This window comes from Bombus impatiens, unplaced genomic scaffold (assembly GCF_000188095.3).
Source record: "Bombus impatiens unplaced genomic scaffold, BIMP_2.2 scf_0203, whole genome shotgun sequence".
NCBI classification, from domain to species: domain Eukaryota; kingdom Metazoa; phylum Arthropoda; class Insecta; order Hymenoptera; family Apidae; genus Bombus; species Bombus impatiens.
In genome coordinates this window covers 1,751,812-1,772,269 of record NT_176622.1, presented here as the reverse complement: position 1 = coordinate 1,772,269, position 20,458 = coordinate 1,751,812, and the positions used below count along the sequence as shown (strand labels likewise).

Here is a 20,458-nt window from a genome sequence, read left to right as displayed (position 1 = left end):
ACACACGTCGAGTGGCAACGAGAAAGAAGCTTCGAGGGGGGAAAGAGTCGAAGGAAGAGAAGAAGAAGAAGAAGAAGAAGAAGAATACGACGACGAAGGAGAAGAGGGAGGAGGGTTGCGGACAAGAGGAAGAGGATCCCAGAAACAGGCGTGCAGGCTGCGAAGGAACGGGACAAGGAGGAACGAGCCCGCATGTGACATTCGAGACACTCGTCCGGCCTTTCTTCCTCGAACGCCCTTCGAAAGCCGAAGGAAGAAGCGAGAGAAAGATAGAAAAAGGGAGATTGAATCGTCTCCATCTCGGGCCAGCTGGTGCACACCTCTTCTTCCCTCTCGCTTAATCCCTTTGCAGCGTTCGCTGCTCACGACGTCGACGACGACAACGACAACGACGAAGCACGGCTTTGGTCCTGTTCGTCCTTCGGCCCTGGCGTACCGTATTGTGGACTTTTCTCAAAGAGGACAAAAGGATTCGCTCGGCACGAATAGCACCGTGCCCATCCAGAGCACGTGTGCTGGCTGCTGGCCAGTTAGGGGAAAATGCTGGTCAAAGGGACGCCGAAAGAGACCAATTAAACGTCCACGCCAGAGAATACAAGAGTTCCAGAGGGTTTGATGAGATTTTAGTAAATAAGTCGGAGAGAGACTGGTAAAGAGGCTGATGGCTGCCTTTGTAGACACTCTACGTCCACGACAAGAGTGTTTTCGGCTTCTGTGGGAACTCGCGATCAAATATTTTTGTTAGGTCTTGCCTACCTTTTTTCTCCTCTTAAGAATATTAGATAAACTAAACGTTTCCTCGATTCGAGTGGATGATATCTCGGGGTTTGTCGTCGACTGAATTTTTCCTAAATTTCAAACTACGTCGCGATGATTCTTCGTTGCACCGTTATCGACATCTTATTGGTATCGTCGACGTATTTAAATCGAGCTGGGGCACGAACGCGATCGAAAAATGGATTTTACTTGTCGAAGGGACACGTGGAAAGAGCGATAATATTTCTAGATCTAATCTTGATTATCAGTTGAATTTTTGTCCAATTTAATTCCACGTCGTAATGATTTTTCGTCAGAACGTTGTCAAAATTTGATTAACACTATCGAGGTATTTCAAGCAAGCCAAAGGACGATCGTGACGCATATTTCGCTGGAAAATGGATTTTACTTGTCGAAGAGACACGTGGAAAGAGCGATAATATTTCTAGATCTAATCTTGATTATCAGTTGAATTTTTGTGCAATTTAATTCCACGTCGTAACGATTGTTCGTCGGAACGTTATCAGAATTCTACCGAAATTATCGACGTATTTAAATCGAAGTAAAGAACGATCGCGATCAAAGGACAAGGAATTAGCCAGGTACTTCGCTCGAAAGTAGATTTTTACGTTAAAACACACGGAAAGAACAGATATACGGTAATGGTCTCTCCGTAGTCGGATTAACAGCTGCAATTACAGCTTGTTCTTCGTTCTCTGACTCTCTATCCCTCTGGGGGCAAGGATCTCGCAGTTGCTCTTTGATCTTCGTACTTATCGCGGTTACATCGTTGGTGCGCTGGTTTACGCGTTTCACGTAAACACTCCAAGTAGCCGACGAGGGATTGTTATGGGAAAAAGTGGCTACCAAGAGATTCCCTTCCCGAAACCGGAAGTACCTTCATCAGTAGCCTCTCTCGATGTATCGACGATCGGGTGAATTAACTTTAACGAATAATAATAGTTTCACCTGTAATAATTGATTTTTCAAACGTTCAAAACATGTAGCTTGCTTTCGTCAATATTCTACTCATTTTTTTCTATCTAAACTGGAGTTCTGGAAATTACTTTTCCTTTTTTCTTTTCTTTTCTTCTGTATTTTTTTTTTTTTTTTTTTTCTTTTTTTTTTTTTTTTTTTTTTTTTGAAAAAACATGAAATATTCTACGCGGACAATGGAGGTTCGAAAGGAAGCTTTTATGCGGTTATGAAATAAATAGAGAAAAAGGAAAGAGCTGGAAAAGACGGCAGAAACGCGGTAATTGGTCCGCTACGACGACGGCCCCATTAGGCATGTTTTTTCAGTCAGGGATAATATTTTGACGCGACGATCGTGCCACCCTATCCAAACAAGAATATTCGACGGTCAAGCGGCAGCAATAACATCTCATTTGCAAACAAGCGCTTTTCATGCTGGCCGGTTCGTCGTGTCGTTCCGCTTTCGAAAAATTTGACACCCTTTCCACGGCACCTGGAAACCAGAACGAAGAAAACCGAGGGTCTTCCCTTGCTGAGAATCTTAAATAACCACGAAGGTCTATTTGGTCGAAGAGGAAAAATCTCGCAAGATTTCCAGATGAATCTTTATTTTTTTCATTTTTTCATAATCGTCTTCGTCCCAAGGCAAACATAAATTTTCCAAAATCTACGACGTTTCTCCTGGACCAGGTTGTTTGTAAAAACGAAAAAAAGAAGACAGAAACGTTGCAATTAGCGGAAAGAAACCCGAGCCATCTTTGAAATCTCCAACATCTCTAGAGTACCGTTCCCCGTCTTTTCAAAATTCCATAGCTTCTAATATCTGAGAAACACGCGTTTATCCACGGCATACAGAGGCATATTAAGAGCCTGTCGGAAAAAGCAGAGAAAATAAATTCCATCCAGCTAGGAAATAACTGTCTGTCGGGGCATTAGCGAGAACTTCAAACGTTCGTCTAGAAACCGCCCGAAAAGCAAACAATCAACGCAGATACGAATCTCAGCGTGCTCTAAAACTCTATAAGCTCTTCTCTTAATATGTGGAAGCATCTAATGGCTAAGCAGAAACTAATATTAGCCTCATATTTGTGGCTTATAAGTCCATAGGTATACCGTGTTCTCATTTACGAGTCTGCTGGATATTTATATCGTTTTATAGTCACGAGATAAAATAAAGAAATCGTCGATTTAACGAAACTTTGCTATCGCGAACGTTGCGTTTCAAACGAATAAGCGTTCGACGTAACTTACGACAAAACACGGTACGTCTATTAGATTATCCTAGGAAAGAAAGCGTCTTTCTTTCGCAAACGTGTTTTTTACAACGGTGCACCTTCGTACAAACGTGAAACCGAGTCTGTGAAATGTCGCGGTGTTTATCTAAACGGAACAAAATGGTACGTAATTCGACGAAACAATATACAACAAGAAACAACCTAATATCTCGAGCTTCCATCGTCATTTTCTCATCGTTCTGATTCACCTAGAAGGAAAAACCAAGCTGATAAACTAAGACGCACAAGTAATCGCGCGATCGTTCACGAAGAACGACACGCAACAGCTCGGATCGTATCGTTTAACTTTGTACTAGGCGTCTTATTTCGCGACTCTATGTTTTACCATGCGATAGAAACTATCGATGATTTATGGGAACGCGTAAGGTATAAAAGGCAAATTAAGTCGAATACGAATGGCCTGCGTATTAATACTTTGATTGGGTCATTGGTAACCGGAGCGCTTCAACTTCTTACAATTGTAACAAATTTATTCTATATTCAATTTTATTCTAAGTTTATTCTATATTTTCGACTTCTTTTTTCGCGTAGAATCACCCCCTTTCCGCTTGTACCACCAGTTACCAACCACCCTGTATAATACGAATACTCTAAGATTATCGTAGTCATTTACGATTCGAGGGCCGAATGTCGAACCACCTCTCGCAACACAAATGTAACGCGAGGTACTTGCATTTCGAAGCTTATTGGATCAACGACCAATTCGATATCGAGAATATTATGGACGCACCGTCGGTGGAACACCGATATCGAGGTCCCTTCGATTCGAAAAAGAGGAGGAAACGATAATTTAGCTGCGCGTGGTCCGGCTAACTCGGACGTATCGGATGAACTTGTCCCAGCGGAGAACGTCTAAGCACTCGTACCACGCGCACCAGCCTCGGACTGCCCATAGGAACAACCTGTTGTTGGGCCCGCTCGCCCTTTCGTGTTTCTACAAACCTTCTTTCGAGATATTCGGACTGTTCCACGAGAACAGGACCGGTCAATGGAATTAGCAAAGTCGTGAATTCGATAAACTTTCAACGAACGCGAGCAAAGTTCTCGGCTGAATTATAGCTAACATTTGGCTAAACGTTAACGATAGAATGATTAACCCAGGAACGACACGCTGCCTTCTTTCAACTATCGCGTGTATCTATAGAGAAGCCTGTACGTGCTACCTCTTAGTCGTACAGAGAGAATTTAACGTTCCGTTCGTTTAGACAGATAGCAGAGGAAAGTAAAAAGACAAAACAATTAACTAACATTTATTGGCATTTGTACGTTTTTCTACAGACACGACGTTGCGACGCCATCCGCAATTATTTTCCAATTATTTTCCGATATATCATAATTAAAATCGCTTTCTAAAATTCTACGTCCTATGTCGGGGTCATAAAAGACCAGCGTGACATTCTAACGTCAACACTTCTACGTCCAACGAACGTCGAAATATCATTCCGACCTCGCTTTCCCTCAAAATATCCCACTGTTTTTTAGCCTACCAAAAAACGCGATAGAAACGCGATAAAAAGATGGAAAAGATGTAACAATCGGAAATAGTACTCACTTCCGGCCGCTGTCGAGGAACCTGTCGAACTCGACGGACATTTTGCAGCAGAGGGCCCGCCTGTTGTGCGAGGACGAGCACTTGGTGTTGATCATGTGGCCGTCTGCAATCAAACAGGGACACCAAGGTTCAGCGAGGGATAGTAGTGGGCGATGTAATTAATTAAGAGGTTAATAATCATCCTCGTCGGTACAGAGGCTTAATTAATTCGGCTCGATCCTCGTCGCTCGTTTCTCTTCTCCTTCATCGGGCGTGCTTTCGAGGGCACACCTCGATCATCGTGATACACGTCGTTCCACCTTCCAACCACGGACGCTCCCACGATACGCGAGTATTTCAATTACGCTCCGCCAACAATACGCGACAATTAACCGTTCGAACCGCTCGCCGTAATTACACGGCCGCTTAATAATCGCGCAGAGGTCGGCGAAGAATAACTTGCAGGGATAAGATAAGAGAAAAAGGTCGCAGGTTTTACGGCCGGTTTCATCCTGGATCTCGGATGATTAATACTCGGTAACAACGACGCTGATTCGATGATCGAACGCTTGCATAATAATTTGCTATCTATTAGCGGCCGCTCGTACTGTTAGCAAATCGACGAGTTACCAGTTGTAGGCTTCTTTTCGTGTCTACTTTTATTTTTCCTTTTTTGTAGATTTATCACAAATAGGATAATTAGCTTGACTCGTAGCTTGTACAATTTACGCGCGAAACGCGACGTTGTTGCTATCGCGAATTTATCGATACCGATATAACTTTCGATTTGCAACTTGTAAAACTTCGTTGTGCTAATTAGACGCGGGAATGTAATAATTACGCGCGCGCGGGAAATTTCCAGTTACGAAACGTTAGTATCTCGCTTGTTTGTTTCTTTTATTTACTTAAACGAGTTTGCCTTTTTCTTTCATTTGCATTATACTTACACTTATTACTTACACAAGGTGACGTCAGGTGCATACGAGCATACAAACATTCGTGCGATACAAGTATCGATGAATAAAATACGAGTAGAAAATATAAAAAGATATAAACGGGCTGTATTTTGCATCGTATTATGCATATTGGGTCATGTACGTAATTTTGCATATTCCTTCCAAATATCCAAAGATTCCTCCAATAGAACAAAATCGATCGTACGTAATTCAATAGAATAATACGAAAGAAAAAGCGACATCGTGCATCTATTATTTCCTTGCGAAACGAAAGAAACTTTTAGGCCAATCTAACAGATCATACGCCAATAGTATTAGTAAAAATATGAACTTTTACGTACGTACGCAATCTGTAATAGTAATGCTCCATGAACTTACGACAATTTCGAAAATTTCCTCGTAGGAAATAAAAAGAAGCAAAAAGTATGCAAAAATATTTCCTCTTGGAAATGTCTTGGAAACTGAGAAGAATTCGGAGCAACGTAGCTTCACGTGTTCCCCTGCGGCGAAACTGACGCATCAGTTGGCCGCGTGGGTGGACGCAGCCAACAACAGGGAGGATAATACCGGGCACGGAAGGACTTAAGGAGGAGGGGATGAGCACGCGAGCCCTCGGGCACCGTCCGACATTTGACCTCACCACGCGCTCTGCACCGGTTTGCACCTCCACCACGGGCCCCTTTCTACCTGCCTCGCGTAATCCACCCTTGTTCCTTCGTCCGCCGAGATTACCGCCATATTCACGAACCGACGGAATTGGATCAGTGGAGCAAAAAATCACGTTCCTTCTCCCCCTCCTTATTTCGTATTTCCAGTGAACATTTTTCATATTCGCGAAAATACAAAATACGTTACACGCGTTACGCGTGTAACCTCGTAATCTACTCTGCAACAGCTTGGACGAAGCTCGTTGTTAATTTAGCGGCTCTACAAATTGAACACTCGCGAACTATGCGAAGAAACATATCGGGAAAATACTACTACATTGACGAACTGGCGCTTTCAAAGACCTTTAAATCGTAGCAAAACAACAACGTAAAGTCAGTGGTTCGTGTAACAAAAGTTTACCTATTGCTTCTCGCTGTATATGGCTTTTTGCTCGGTTGATGCGAGCTCACGTTCGTACAAGATGATCGCGAGAAACAGTTGCTTCTAAGCACCGTGATAATGTCGCAAACTCGTATCGACCGCGAGCCACCACAGCGTGTCACGTAACCCGTGCCCCTACTGTTTACATCTTAATGTCAGACGTTACTTATAGCTGAGCTAAAGTTCGGTTAATCAGCCGCTATTAAAATTTCGTTCGCGAAAACCAAGTTTGCGGAAACTGTATTCCCATAAGTTTTTCTCGCTTCTTGCGAGAGATTTACGATTGTAAATTCGACGAGAGAAATATCCTGCTTTTGTACTCGTGTTCGATGGAAGAATTCCGTTTAGAAGTTGGAATTAGTTTTCGTTAGAAGTTAAGACTTTCGCGCGTGGCCGAGATGTCGGGTCGAATGAAGGCGATCGATCGATCTGTCCCCTCGGAAACCGGTCGCAGAATCTGCTGCAAGGTGGAATCTGGTTCGGCCTGATCGACACGCGGCGCCGCTTCTCCTTCTTTGATCAACGCGTGATTATCTAACGACGAGACTGCCACATCGATCGAAGAAGTTGTCATCGTACGCCACTCTTTACCCTTGAAACGTCCGTTTCAAATCGCAGTAAGAAAATATCCAAATTCTTTGGATCTCGATGAATCCCTTCGACGAAGACGAAGAAGATTCGTGCGTCGACTCCAATACGTTCCAGGATCGATAGAATTCTTCAAAATTCCAAAATAATTTCTTCAAAAATTCCCTCGACGGAGAAGACTCGAGTACGATGACTCCGACATTTGTCATCGTCTTTGGACGATGCTTGGATCTTCGGATCTCCGAAATTCTACGAAATTCCAAAACTGCTCTTTGAAATATCTGCTCGACGGAGAAGACTCGAGTACATCGACTCCAAAATTGTTCATCGTGCAAAGATCTTCGTGAAATTGTAGGAAATTCCAACGCTACTCTTTAACGTATTTCCTCGAGAAGGAAATTCGAGTACATCGACTCCACAATTTGTCATCGTCTTTGGACGATGCTTGGATCTTCGGATCTCCGAAATTCTACGAAATTCCAAAACTGCTCTTTGAAATATCTGCTCGACGGAGAAGACTCGAGTACATCGACTCCAAAATTGTTCATCGTGCAAAGATCTTCGTGAAATTGTAGGAAATTCCAACGCTACTCTTTAACGTATTTCCTCGAGAAGGAAATTCGAGTACATCGACTCCACAATTTGTCATCGTCTTTGGACGATGCTTGGATCTTCGGATCTCCGAAATTCTACGAAATTCCAAAACTGCTCTTTGAAATATCTGCTCGACGGAGAAGACTCGAGTACATCGACTCCAAAATTGTTCATCGTGCAAAGATCTTCGTGAAATTGTAGGAAATTCCAACGCTACTCTTTAACGTATTTCCTCGAGAAGGAAATTCGAGTACATCGACTCCACAATTTGTCATCGTCTTTGGACGATGCTTGGATCTTCGGATCTCCGAAATTCTACGAAATTCCAAAACTGCTCTTTGAAATATCTGCTCGACGGAGAAGACTCGAGTACATCGACTCCAAAATTGTTCATCGTGCAAAGATCTTCGTGAAATTGTAGGAAATTCCAACGCTACTCTTTAACGTATTTCCTCGAGAAGGAAATTCGAGTACATCGACTCCACAATTTGTCATCGTCTTTGGACGATGCTTGGATCTTCGGATCTCCGAAATTCTACGAAATTCCAAAACTGCTCTTTGAAATATCTGCTCGACGGAGAAGACTCGAGTACATCGACTCCAAAATTGTTCATCGTGCAAAGATCTTCGTGAAATTGTAGGAAATTCCAACGCTACTCTTTAACGTATTTCCTCGAGAAGGAAATTCGAGTACATCGACTCCACAATTTGTCATCGTCTTTGGACGATGCTTGGATCTTCGGATCTCCGAAATTCTACGAAATTCCAAAACTGCTCTTTGAAATATCTGCTCGACGGAGAAGACTCGAGTACATCGACTCCAAAATTGTTCATCGTGCAAAGATCTTCGTGAAATTGTAGGAAATTCCAACGCTACTCTTTAACGTATTTCCTCGAGAAGGAAATTCGAGTACATCGACTCCACAATTTGTCATCGTCTTTGGACGATGCTTGGATCTTCGGATCTCCGAAATTCTACGAAATTCCAAAACTGCTCTTTGAAATATCTGCTCGACGGAGAAGACTCGAGTACATCGACTCCAAAATTGTTCATCGTGCAAAGATCTTCGTGAAATTGTAGGAAATTCCAACGCTACTCTTTAACATACTTCCTCGAGAAGGAGATTCGAGTACATCGATTCCAAAATTTGTCCCAACATCTTCGCCAAGTTCTTCGAAACTACAAAACGCCTGCGTAACGAATCCCCGCGAGAAGATTCCGAAGATCGACTCGAAAGTGTGTCGCGATCCTCGCTCGATTCTTCGAAATACCAATACGAAATCCTTTGATAAAGCGACTCGGAGGAGAATGGCAACTAAATTCCATTTCCATTGGATTCGATCGAATCCAGCAGGTGGTCGATCAACGCGATCCCTTCCCCCTTAAATCAGTCCGGGAGCATCTCATGCCAGTCCAATTACGCCGGTTCGTCGGATTAATCCCGCGGCTTGCCAGATAACGATACACGCGTGTCGTCCACGATCCACAGCCATTAAAACATCGAACCCACGTTGAGTGGACAGTCGTTGCGAGGCGGTGTGTTTCGGTTGGCGACCATTAACCGGGCACGACGAGCGAACTTTTGAAATGATTGACGAGCACGGGTCCGCGAGCGAGCCAGCTCCTACACGCTCGTTCGTTCCGCGCCGGCAATTATCGCGTAAACGAGGCCAACCATTAAGCCCGGCCGTAATTATCCGTGCCTCGTATTACAACAGAAATAAACGCTCCTATTCGGTTCTTCTTTCTTTTTCTTTCTTCTTCGTTCTTTTCTATTTATCCGCTCCCTCGTTTATCCTTTCTCCTCCGCTACGTTCCTTTCCCCTCTTTTTTTTCTTTTTTTTTTCATACATATGATATAATGAAATAAAACTGTCCGACTGTACGATCCTTGATATATTAGGATACCAGGGTCGTACGAATAAAATTATAGTTTGGTTGGACAGAACGATGATAGGGATTATTGGCTAGGAGGAGATCGACAAAGTCGAGCCTCGAATTTAGTCGCTGCGAGAAGCGACTTTTTCGGGCTTAATTACTTGCTTAATTAATGAAAGTGCCGAGAGGAATTGCGTGACGAGATACGGCGGTAGCTTCGTAGGTGTTTTAATCTTTGTTATTACGTAGAATCAGGAAGTTTGTGCCTGTATTTTAATCGGCACGTAGTTATCCCACGCGTTACTGTTTCACGATGTTCCAAAATGTACAGGGTATCTCGTCGTTGGTTCCAAATTTTCTAATTGCTCCGAAGTTTCTATCGACGCTGTTCCCCAGCTAAACTCCTCAACCAGTTAGCTGTTACGACCTCTTTGAAATGCGTGCAAAAAACGTTTGGCAAAAAGTAAGCGATGACGAGTATACTCGTCGGGCACGGAGTACGCGTGACTCTTACGATATAGAATTAAGTTACAACGAAATAACCGTTTTATTTTTGGATTTTATTACTGACAGGGCTCGTGGTAACGCAAAATAGTGGCATTTCCTCGCGACGAGTATACCCGTCAAAAACAGCTGACTGGTTAATTCACGCGCTCTAAAGCAGCAACTACGACACTGTATGAAACTCTTTACACTCGACTGTTCCCTTCGAGAAGACACTGATCACGGATTACTGTCAATTACGTAACACAAAATTACACGAGCTGCAAATTTCTTACAAACGCGCGTTTCCTTCGAATTTCGCTTTCGCATCGTATAAAGAAACAAATAAGAAAAGGAAGAACATGGCCAGCTACGTCGAGCGCAAAGGACTAAACATACTTTTAGGAAATATTCCCACCTATTTTAGATTTTCAACTTCCACGACGACTAGGCTTTTCCATCGTGCCGTTGGTATTAAGGGGAGGGCTAAGGTTAATTCGATTTCAGATGATCCAGCACCAAATTATCAAGGGCACCGCAGTTCTACCTTTTTTCCGAAGAGACACGTCCGAATAATCGCTGCCATTGCCGTATTTTTTAATATTTCTCCGTGAAAATTTTATACTATATTCTTCGAATGTCATACTTTAATGTACTATCGGTTTTAACAAAGAGATTTTAACCGTGTCGTCACAAATAATTCACAAAAACATGCCTTATTTTTGTACGAATTAACCTTAGCCCCTCCTTAATTGCCCTTTGTCCAGGTTTTCTCGCGTCTGTCCCGAGGAAGCAAACCGGAACGTTCGCTAAACACGACCGAAAGTCGAAAAGTCAGAAACGTGTGCCATTTCTACGTATCATTCGAAGATGGTATCCCACTGGGGGTAGCCATCCACATGTTATATTATTATACCACTAAGCTATAATATTTTACGGAATGTCCTACTGGACAAATTGTAAAATGTAAATAAATAAGTAAAAAAAAAAATTTCTACGTATCGTCACACGGAGATCGAAGATCGAGCGTTGTTTCTCGCTCGTGGATTTTACTGGCTCGCGGACTTTTCCTCGAGTTCTCCACGTTCGAAAACGCAGTAATCAAATTCGAGGAACAGCAAGACGAAACAAGATCGGCGAGTAAAATATCAATGGGAAGAGTAGAAGGTAAACGAGTACAAAGTATACTCACTGGTCTGATTCTGAAAGTAGGGATCGTCCCGGTCGGTGAAGAACCAAGTCTGAAATGAGAAATAAAGAAAGGTTAAACCGAGAGTACTCGACGACCGGGTAAGAGCTACTTCTACGCCGGTTTTGACTCTAACGATCGACGTGTCGGTCACGTACGCAGACGCCATTGTTTACCGCGGCTAACACGCGCCACGTACCGATCATAAATTTCGATTTCTTCCGTTGCTTCGAGCTTGCATCGCTCCATCTACGTCCACCGAGCTCGATAAATCGCTCTCGCGAGTTTCACCCTCGATCGCCGCTGGGAAAATAAAGTTCTTCTTTTTCCTTATTTTCTCTCCCTTTTTTTCTTTATTTTTGTTATTTTTGTAGGGACAAGCAACGGATTAAGATAGTTGTCAACAGATTTTTATCTGTACTTAATCGCCAATAAATTATACGCATTCGTACGTGGTAAATTACAGACCGTTCATACATCTGTAATTATGGAGAATAAGATATCGTTGAATTGAAGCTATTCGAACACGCTGGAGTAAATTTCGTAGAATTACAGAGATTAATACAGCGACTATACAATGAATTGACACACGTTTTCCATTAAAGAATTTTTTCTCAGATTATACATTGAAAATTCATAGCGTATCAAGTTTTTGTTGCCCCGCACCAAAGTACTACCGAACGATACGGAATTTAATATGCTTGAACCTAATTAATTAGTACGTAGATGATACAACAGATACAATGACGCGTCTTTCTTACTTTTTTCAACCACTCTATATCGTAAAGATATTAGAGAGAATTTTGAAGTTGTTCAAAGCCAATGTCCGTGCTGTTCAAAACTACCAAACTTTCAGAACGTCTAGCAAAATTATAGTCTACTTATGGCTGTCTCTAAGTTATACAGTTTTTCGAAAATCCAAAAATCTACCGATCTTCTCCGTAAGAGTAGAAATCCAAAGAGAAATCGCAGCAAAACGAGATTTTCATTCTATCGTTAGATTTTCAGTCCATTGGTCCATCCACTGATCACGTTGATCGATGTACGCTTTCGTATCGATCGTATCGTCGATAATTCGCCAAAAAATTCGACGAGACAGTTGACACTGCGAGCGACCAGCAAGATCGAGAGAGAACACCTTAGGAATTGGGAGCTCCGGGTGGTTGGTCGGTGTCATCTGCATGAGAGTAGAGCGACGACGTTGAAGATTGGTGCAGTGCACGTGTTAAAGCAGTCGCCTATTTTTAGTTGGCGAGTTCCCTTCAGGAAGTGAGCGTCGACGGAACGAGGGGTAACGCTGCCGTACCAGACGTCACGAGCATTGTCTCGAGGATTTTCACGTGGCGGGATGCGCTTTCGAACCCGAGGAAACACGGATCCCTGCCACTTGTGCGCGGCAAAAGAGAAAGAACGTGGGAGAAACGCTCGTTCCGATGTAATAGTCGTCGGAAACGAGTAGAAAGTGGCGAACTCGTATCAAAGCGGTCTCTAAGCGTCCGGAAGAAACGCGATAAACCAATTCGAGCAGATTTCTCGCGACGTTTTTTCGGTCAGACTATAGAGACAGACTTCGGTCAATGCACGAAAGAAATTTCGAATCTTAGCTGCAAGTTCATCTTTGTTCGTTTTATTCGCCGAATTATAGTCTAACTGTAAATATATTTCATCGTGGTGTTCGCAGAACTAACTCGAGAGACATAGACAGGAAATGAAATACTCTGGGAGATCGTTCGAGCTGTTTGAGAGAATTCGTTATTGAAGAAGGTTTTTTTTTTTTATTTAGTTGTTTACATTTACAATTTGTCCGATTTGGAATTTTTTGAAGAAAGTGAACAGTTTTTGAAGAAAAGATTCGTAGAGTCGTGGATGGCGAGGAGTCTAACTATATTTCGATGTTTGTGAATTTTCGCTGAAAATTTTCATGATATACAGGGTGGCGTGATTAAGTGGAGTCGCCTAGATATCTACCTTGTTTATTGTTGCACGAAAAGCTTCTCAGAACAAAGTTACGCTACTTCAAGCGTCTTTGAACGCAAATATCTCTTGCACGAAGAATTAAGAAAACGCATAAATTTGTGGATATATAGAAATATAGAGTTCCATCTAAAAATGTAACAAGAATTCTGGAATACTCGTAAAAGAGAACGAACTTGAGAAAAAGTTCCTTCCACCGTTGCCTGTGTCCCCGACGAGCGTAGCTTTGTCACTGGAAAGTTTCTCTAGATGACAATAAATTTTTTTTGTTTAATATTTATTAAAATTACAAACAATTCTCGCGACAATAAATAAAGCAGATATTTGCATGATTCCAATTATCCAACACGGTGACACAAACGGGTATGATATAATTGCTGCTGAAAGAAATAAGAAGAAAGTATGGAATAAAATTTCTCAACACTTAATTTTCGAGAAAAGCGAGTTTCAAAATTCGTCGAGTACGCTGCAACTTGAGTAATTCCCACCTAAGTATGAGCGAACGATCGGCAGGAAGTAATAGCACGCGTAAAAAGAAATAGAAATTGCGAAACAAAATTCGTCCGTTTAAGGCTTCGTTTCGAAGAAGACGAAGTTTGAACGCGTTTAGCTTTAGGAATCGACCTAACACAGGCGCGTGATGAATTTTCAAAGCGTTCCTATCGAAGAATTTTAATTCCACGTTTTCGACTCGTTATACAAAATTGTATAAAAAATGTCTTCTATAAGAAATCGTTTCAGATTTATTCGTTACTCGGCCGTATTCTATTTTCTAGCTTCTCGCGTATTCGTGCTTCGAACGGCGAACGTATTTCGAGCGTGACGAATCGCCGTTTCTCCCGATTTCCCAAAACTTGAATAGCGGCTTAGCAAACAGCGGTTGTCGGATGGCTATCCATGGAACGTTATCTTACGACCGACGATAAGAATTGTCGCGACAAGACGGATGTCCTGTATAACCGACAATTAAACCGTGGCGAAGGGAGAGACGGAACAAACGCGGAGGAAGAGGAAAAAAAAAAAGAAAAAGGTGAGACGAATAAGCTCCCGAGTCAGCGTTCGCAGAAGGAACACGAATATCCGGCAAACAAGAGACATCGCACGCCAGGGAAAAAGAGGGACGAGAGACGCGATGACGTCAGTGGCACCGGCGTCGCGTTACATCGACGTAATTACGTTAATCCACGCACGTACGTCGCGGCTAAAACGGGCATCGTCGTTAAGCCGATATCTCCATTGCACTGGGACCCAATTCTCTCTCTCTCTCTCTCTCTCTCTCTTTCTCTCTTGCTCGAGAATAATTTAAACGTTTTGGTTGCAGTCTCCGTTTCCAACTCTATGGGCGACGCGACGTTAGGAATTAAATAGGCTGTTCTCGACTCCAACTAGGAGAGTACTCGCGTCCTGTTTTGTAATAAACTGGAAGATGGAGAAATCCGAGCTGTAAATCGTCTGGGAAGGAATATAACGAAGTATGTGGATCGAGATCAGTGGATCGTTTGAGAAAGTCCGAACCTAATATACCTAATAACAATGTAATATTTAATCTATAAACGTAGGAATTAGGTAGTCGAGGAACTAAACGTACACGAGTGTGTCACGTAAACTTAGGGGTTGGTCGATGAAATAAAAATAGCTGAGTCGTAACACAACTATCGTCTTTATTTCACAGCACAGGTTTACACAGGTCGGAGAGACGTTCACTGTTCGATGGTTTTGTCTATTAATAAACAGACAACAGAAATAATAAACTTAAAAAGTTTAGGTTTATGGTGGGTCCCTGGAATAATTGAGGGCACGGACTGAAGACCTGCACACATCCTGCCTCTAATATGAATTGACGTTACAAGTAGGAGCGTGAAAGTAGGAGCTCGAAAATCTGAATACTCGGACAGGCGAGTGTGTAAATGCTTACGTACTTGAGCATTTAAGTACGTACTCGAACTTAGTAACCAGTGGAATATACCTGAGCTGTACGTGCGTTCCAAACTCCGAGAGGAATGAATATCGAACAGCTAGAAACGCACGGTACACGCGCAAACACCAAACACGAAAATATTATTTCGATACTCTGAAAATATCGACGGACAAGTAAACTACAGTGTTTTCGATGCTCGACGTCCGAACGCTCTGAAAAGTCGCAACCGAGGTCCGATTAATTCCAAGGAGAAGTCCTCGGTGATCATCGATATAAAAAAAGAAGGCAGACGGGAAGAAGAAATAAAATGAAAAGGAGAAATTAACTCGAGAGATACTCTGTAGTTTACTGGCGTAAAATTACAGCGATGCGGTCGGTGAGCGTTTCCAGATAAATAAACGACGTAATTGATCAATTATCCGCTGACGTTTCAGAGGCGAAACGGCTGTTGTAAATTGAAGGGTTGCGATATAGGGCGAGTCACTGAAACTAATGACAAACGCTTCGACGGCCGATCGATCGGTATCCCCGGCAGAAATCCTCCTTCTCCGAATGAAATCCTCCGATGAACACCTACAGCATGTTACTTAACAGCGAGCCAATCGAGCACGATGACTCTCGAATTGCAACACGTGAATTCCAGTCGAATACAAAGTGCAACACGAGCAATTTGTCGAAATCGAAAGTATCCCTGTAGCACCGATACGATGGCAAATTCGAACACTGTCATCCGAACGTTGTCCGTGGTTCTTCTTTTACGGTTCTTCCTCGACCGTTAATAGTAACGTTTTTACCATCTATGCAAATGTATGTAATATCTATGCAAATACATTCGCGGTCTTGAGACTTTGCGATGTACAGTGACTCGCGAAAATAGCTGAACATTTAGCGTAGGAAATTACGGTATATAAATAATTGTGCGTTGTACGAAGCTCTTTGGAATTTCATTAGCAATGCGACGAGTCACGACGATTATATTGGTAATATTTGGAACCAATCTGGAAATGTACATAGAAGTTACGTTTATTACAAACATACGCTTGATTATTAGTACAGTTGAAAATTAGTACAGGATATAAATAATGGTCTTCGATATGTATATGTCGGAGAAGAGTCAGAAACAGGGTTGTGGGCGTTTGATAGACTTCCCTTGGAGTTGGCCATCGTTGTGTTATAACGAAGATACGGCCTGATACTACGAGTATGAACACTACCGATTCGACGATCGACAGCGGTGGTTGGGCACTTGCGACGCTAGTGACGTTGGTCTTAGGTTCGATAACGAATCCGCGGTCAACGGGATGACAGATATACTTGCTCTAACTCAAACGTGTAATACTCGCAGATCGTACGGCGCTACTCTCTTCGTCGATGAGATCGCAAGAAAGAATGAATTTTCGTCCCAATGATGCCACGGAGGAAAACTATGATGGGGTGTGTCCAAAGACACGAGATCATCGGATTCGTCGAGTATAGCCCTCGTTCCGAAAGTAAGGGAAATTGACGTCGCTGTCAATTGGTCAATTTGGGACAAAGACTGCCTGTCCGTTTGAAGAACCTTAATTACCAAAAAAACCCAGGTTTCATAGCGGGTCCTCAGGCTAACTGAACTTGTACTGTGTAAGTGCCTCAATATCTGGTATTCATTGTCCGAAGGAACCGTTGGAATGTTTTACCGTCAGGTACCTCTATGGGTATTTCTTTTAACGAGAGTCATACTATCACTCCACACCTTTGTTAGACGAAGCACCCGTCCCGTTGACCGCGGCTACGTTCGGCGACTGATGGTCGCCTTGAGCCCAAGTTTATTGTCAGAAATCGCAAACAAATGCAGTTGGGCAGAACGACGGCAAATTGTTTAATTACAACTGTAAACTTTAATTACAATTTTACGGATTTTCCCGAAGTTCCAGAGGGAAGGCTCCGATGTCCTTTCATCTCCGACATATATAATTAATATCGAAAATCGTTGTGCTATATTCTGGCTTGCTGATATACCTAGTGGATAATCGACTGTTCAAATACTTTGACGTTCGTGGAGAGTGTGCTTGGAATAAATATTTTCTAATTTCTATGTCCATGAATTTCCAGATTCTCAAACTTTGCCAATATAGTCGCGACTACAGTGTCTCGTAACAACGTTGTTAATGAAATTTCGAAACATTTCATACAATACACAAGATATATTCGTAGAAAGATTTCTATAAAAACATTCAAATATTTTCTTCAATTACTGTATTTAGTCGCATAGACGTAAAAACTAACAGCTGTAAAGACAGCAGTGTCGCGTAAACTTGGGGGTTGTTTGATGAAAATAAAATAGCTGAGTCGTAACACAACTATCGTCTGTATTTCACAGCACAGGTTTACACAGATCGGAGAGATGCTCACTGTTCAATGGTTTTAATTAACAACGCGGATTAGCTATTCGCACCTTCCGTTAGGAAAAGTAAAGGTAACGATCCACGATATCAATTGGTTATAGGTCGTGTTAATAAACGAAGATAGGAGGAGAAAGCCTCCTACCAACGCGGCTAGTAGGTAATATTGTTTGTGGGAAAAACCAGCTTTTTCGTTAGTCGAATATTGGGTTTTTCCCATTAAGTAACTACCTGCTTTTCCCGTAATTAATAATAAATTAACAAACAGATAACAGAAATAATAAACTTAAAAAGTTTAGGTTTATGGTGGGTCCCTGGGGTAATTGAGGGTATGGACTGAAGACCTGCACAAATTCTGCCTCTAATAAGAATTGACGTTACAGCAGCAACGTTAACAACCCGAAGAGAATTTCATTTACATTTAAGACAAGCCTACCAACAGGTCAACAATACAACCAGACCTGGCAGTGGTCCGTTTTTCTACCTAACTCTCTTTTCTTCGTAAATCATTTCTCTCCCGAGGATTCGTAAGAAAGTGAAATGAAAGGAGCATCAGGATATTTTCCAATATTCCTTCTTGCCTGCTCATAGACCATGCAACGTCGTTGGAAATAAGGATAGAACGTAAAACGAGAAATCTGCTTTTGTTTCTGGAAGATCGCCGTAGGTACTTGCACATATTAACTCGATTTCACACTGAGATCTTTGACACCATCGAGTGCTTTTGCTAAGATATTTTTAAATATCCGAAGGTCTAGAATATCGCTTATATTCTTATTTCTAAACTGCGAGTGTTCATTCAAATTCGCATCTCTACGAGGACAACTAAAAAGAATAGAATGTAGGCAGAGACTTCTTTCATCCGGTAAATATTACAACAAGCATACTGCTTCCATGTATATCTGGTGCATAGTGAGTGAGTAAAAACTACCGTTTGAAATAACTCATTGTCCATTGTGACTTTATGAAGCGAAATTTATCGCGTTTAAGCAGTCTACTGTGATATGAGTACACTTAAATCTTCCAATAGTTTATATTTTTTGAGATATCAAGGTGACTGAGAGTTTTAACGACCACCGTACACTCTTAATAACATCAGTCGATTCAATTGGATATTCTCTACAAAAAAGAATCGATATATTTATAGTGAAAAAAATCTTTGGTTTAGCGGATATTTTAATACTTCAATTTGCGAATGTACGAAAGACAAAGCAACGTGAAACATAGGAATACCGCCTCGCGTCTTTGCTTCTCTTTCATACATTAAATTTGACAATTTAAAATCAAAATAGCTGCTAAACCGATCGTTTTTCATTGGAATGTCCAGTTGGATCGACTAATGTTATAAAAAATATACCTATAATACAAGACATTAAAAAATCAACATGTACTCGTCTGACCAGGCTGCTTAAATACAATGACTGTAAACATTTTTCGATGATAATTATTGGTATAATAATAATAATGGTAATTTTTATTGACTCACCTGTATATATTTGCACGTATGTTCTATGGATTTCTGAACCTTCAAATATTTTGTGAATACATAAAAATGTACGGTCTCGTTATCTCATATCCTGACCTATCCTATTGTATTATAGCGTAACCAAATACCGTACTGAAACACCCAACGTCCTTCGGCAAGTCGATAGTTACTACGATAATTAATCGCTTTCATCGACCACCCTTGACGAGGTTATAACGATATATTGCCCCAAGACGTAATTCAATCAAATTTCTTTTACTCTGAATCCATTGAACAAAACGAGCTAAGCGCTTCAAAGAACACCGACGACAATGTAACGGGCAAGTGTTACGTCGCCTCGAGAACACGAGTGCTCCGAAACGAGCTTTTAGGTCCCTGGATAATTCGTTCGAACGCGCGATTCCTGAGAATCTCGATTATTAGTCGGCCCTCCGGCGACTTTTCTGGGCTGCTAGTTCCAGGAAGTGTCGCCGGTAGCGATGGGAGCGGAAGGCCGAGCAACAGGGGAGAAGTACAATGCATGCAATTAGTCGTGGCAAGATAATATCGCGAAAGTTGAGAGTTCCTAGACCTTCTTACCACCTACCTACACTTTTAAGCCGGCAATCCACCGGTAAACTACGCTACACTGTGCCGTGCTAAATTTGAAATTATTTGCTTCGGTATGCACGTACATAGAGTGGCAAAGGTTCATGAAGCAAGAGATACACAGGGACTCTAGAATTCTGCAAAACGGATTTATATTTAATAAGAGCAATGAACGAACGTAGTACGAAGGTTACTAAAATTCATAAACGAAACCTACCACAGTTGTGCTATTAAATTAGCTATCCGGTGGATATTTAAGGAGGTTTTAGAGTCAACGAAGACCGGAAAGAGATGGACGAAACGAATAAAACGGATGGACAGACGGATTTGGAAGAGACGAATACATAAAATTCGTTTGTTTCAAGAACATGAGCTGAACACACAAATAAAACGCTGTACGCGGTAAGTGGAAGTTGGTGGAGAACAAGAGACGCAGAAAGAAGGAAAGGGTAAAACGGAAATACAGAGAATCCCGTTCCCACGACGAGTGCTCATCAAGCTGAAAACCGCCGTGTATATGCTCGACCGAACAGTAACAAATCGCACACAGAGTGGCCTCTATTCTAAACAGTCATCCAGTCTAACGAATTAATACTTTCTTTTCGAGAATCAATTAATACTCTTCGCTGAAAACTACTTCAAGTATTGTTCGTTAATACATAGAGATAAAAATGAGCTATTACATGGTACACGATTCAATTACAACGGTCGAACAAAGTGTACATTCTAAAACTAATTGCTCGATCATTCGTTGCCAATTAGACGATAAGAAAACG

The 20,458-nt window shown here is 41.9% G+C and overlaps 1 protein-coding gene across 1 annotated transcript in view; it reads right to left on the bottom strand.

The window, feature by feature from the left end:
• Positions 1 to 20,458, bottom strand: part of LOC100741335 (fringe glycosyltransferase) — a 129,781-nt gene that overhangs the window by 106,538 nt on the left and 2,785 nt on the right. Inside the window, exons 3-4 of the mRNA XM_003487861.4 lie at positions 11,339 to 11,387; positions 4,579 to 4,681 (exon numbers count right to left, since the gene is read on the bottom strand). Coding sequence (XP_003487909.1) covers positions 4,579 to 4,681; positions 11,339 to 11,387 — 152 coding nt within the window. The remainder of the gene's footprint in view (positions 1 to 4,578; positions 4,682 to 11,338; positions 11,388 to 20,458) is intronic.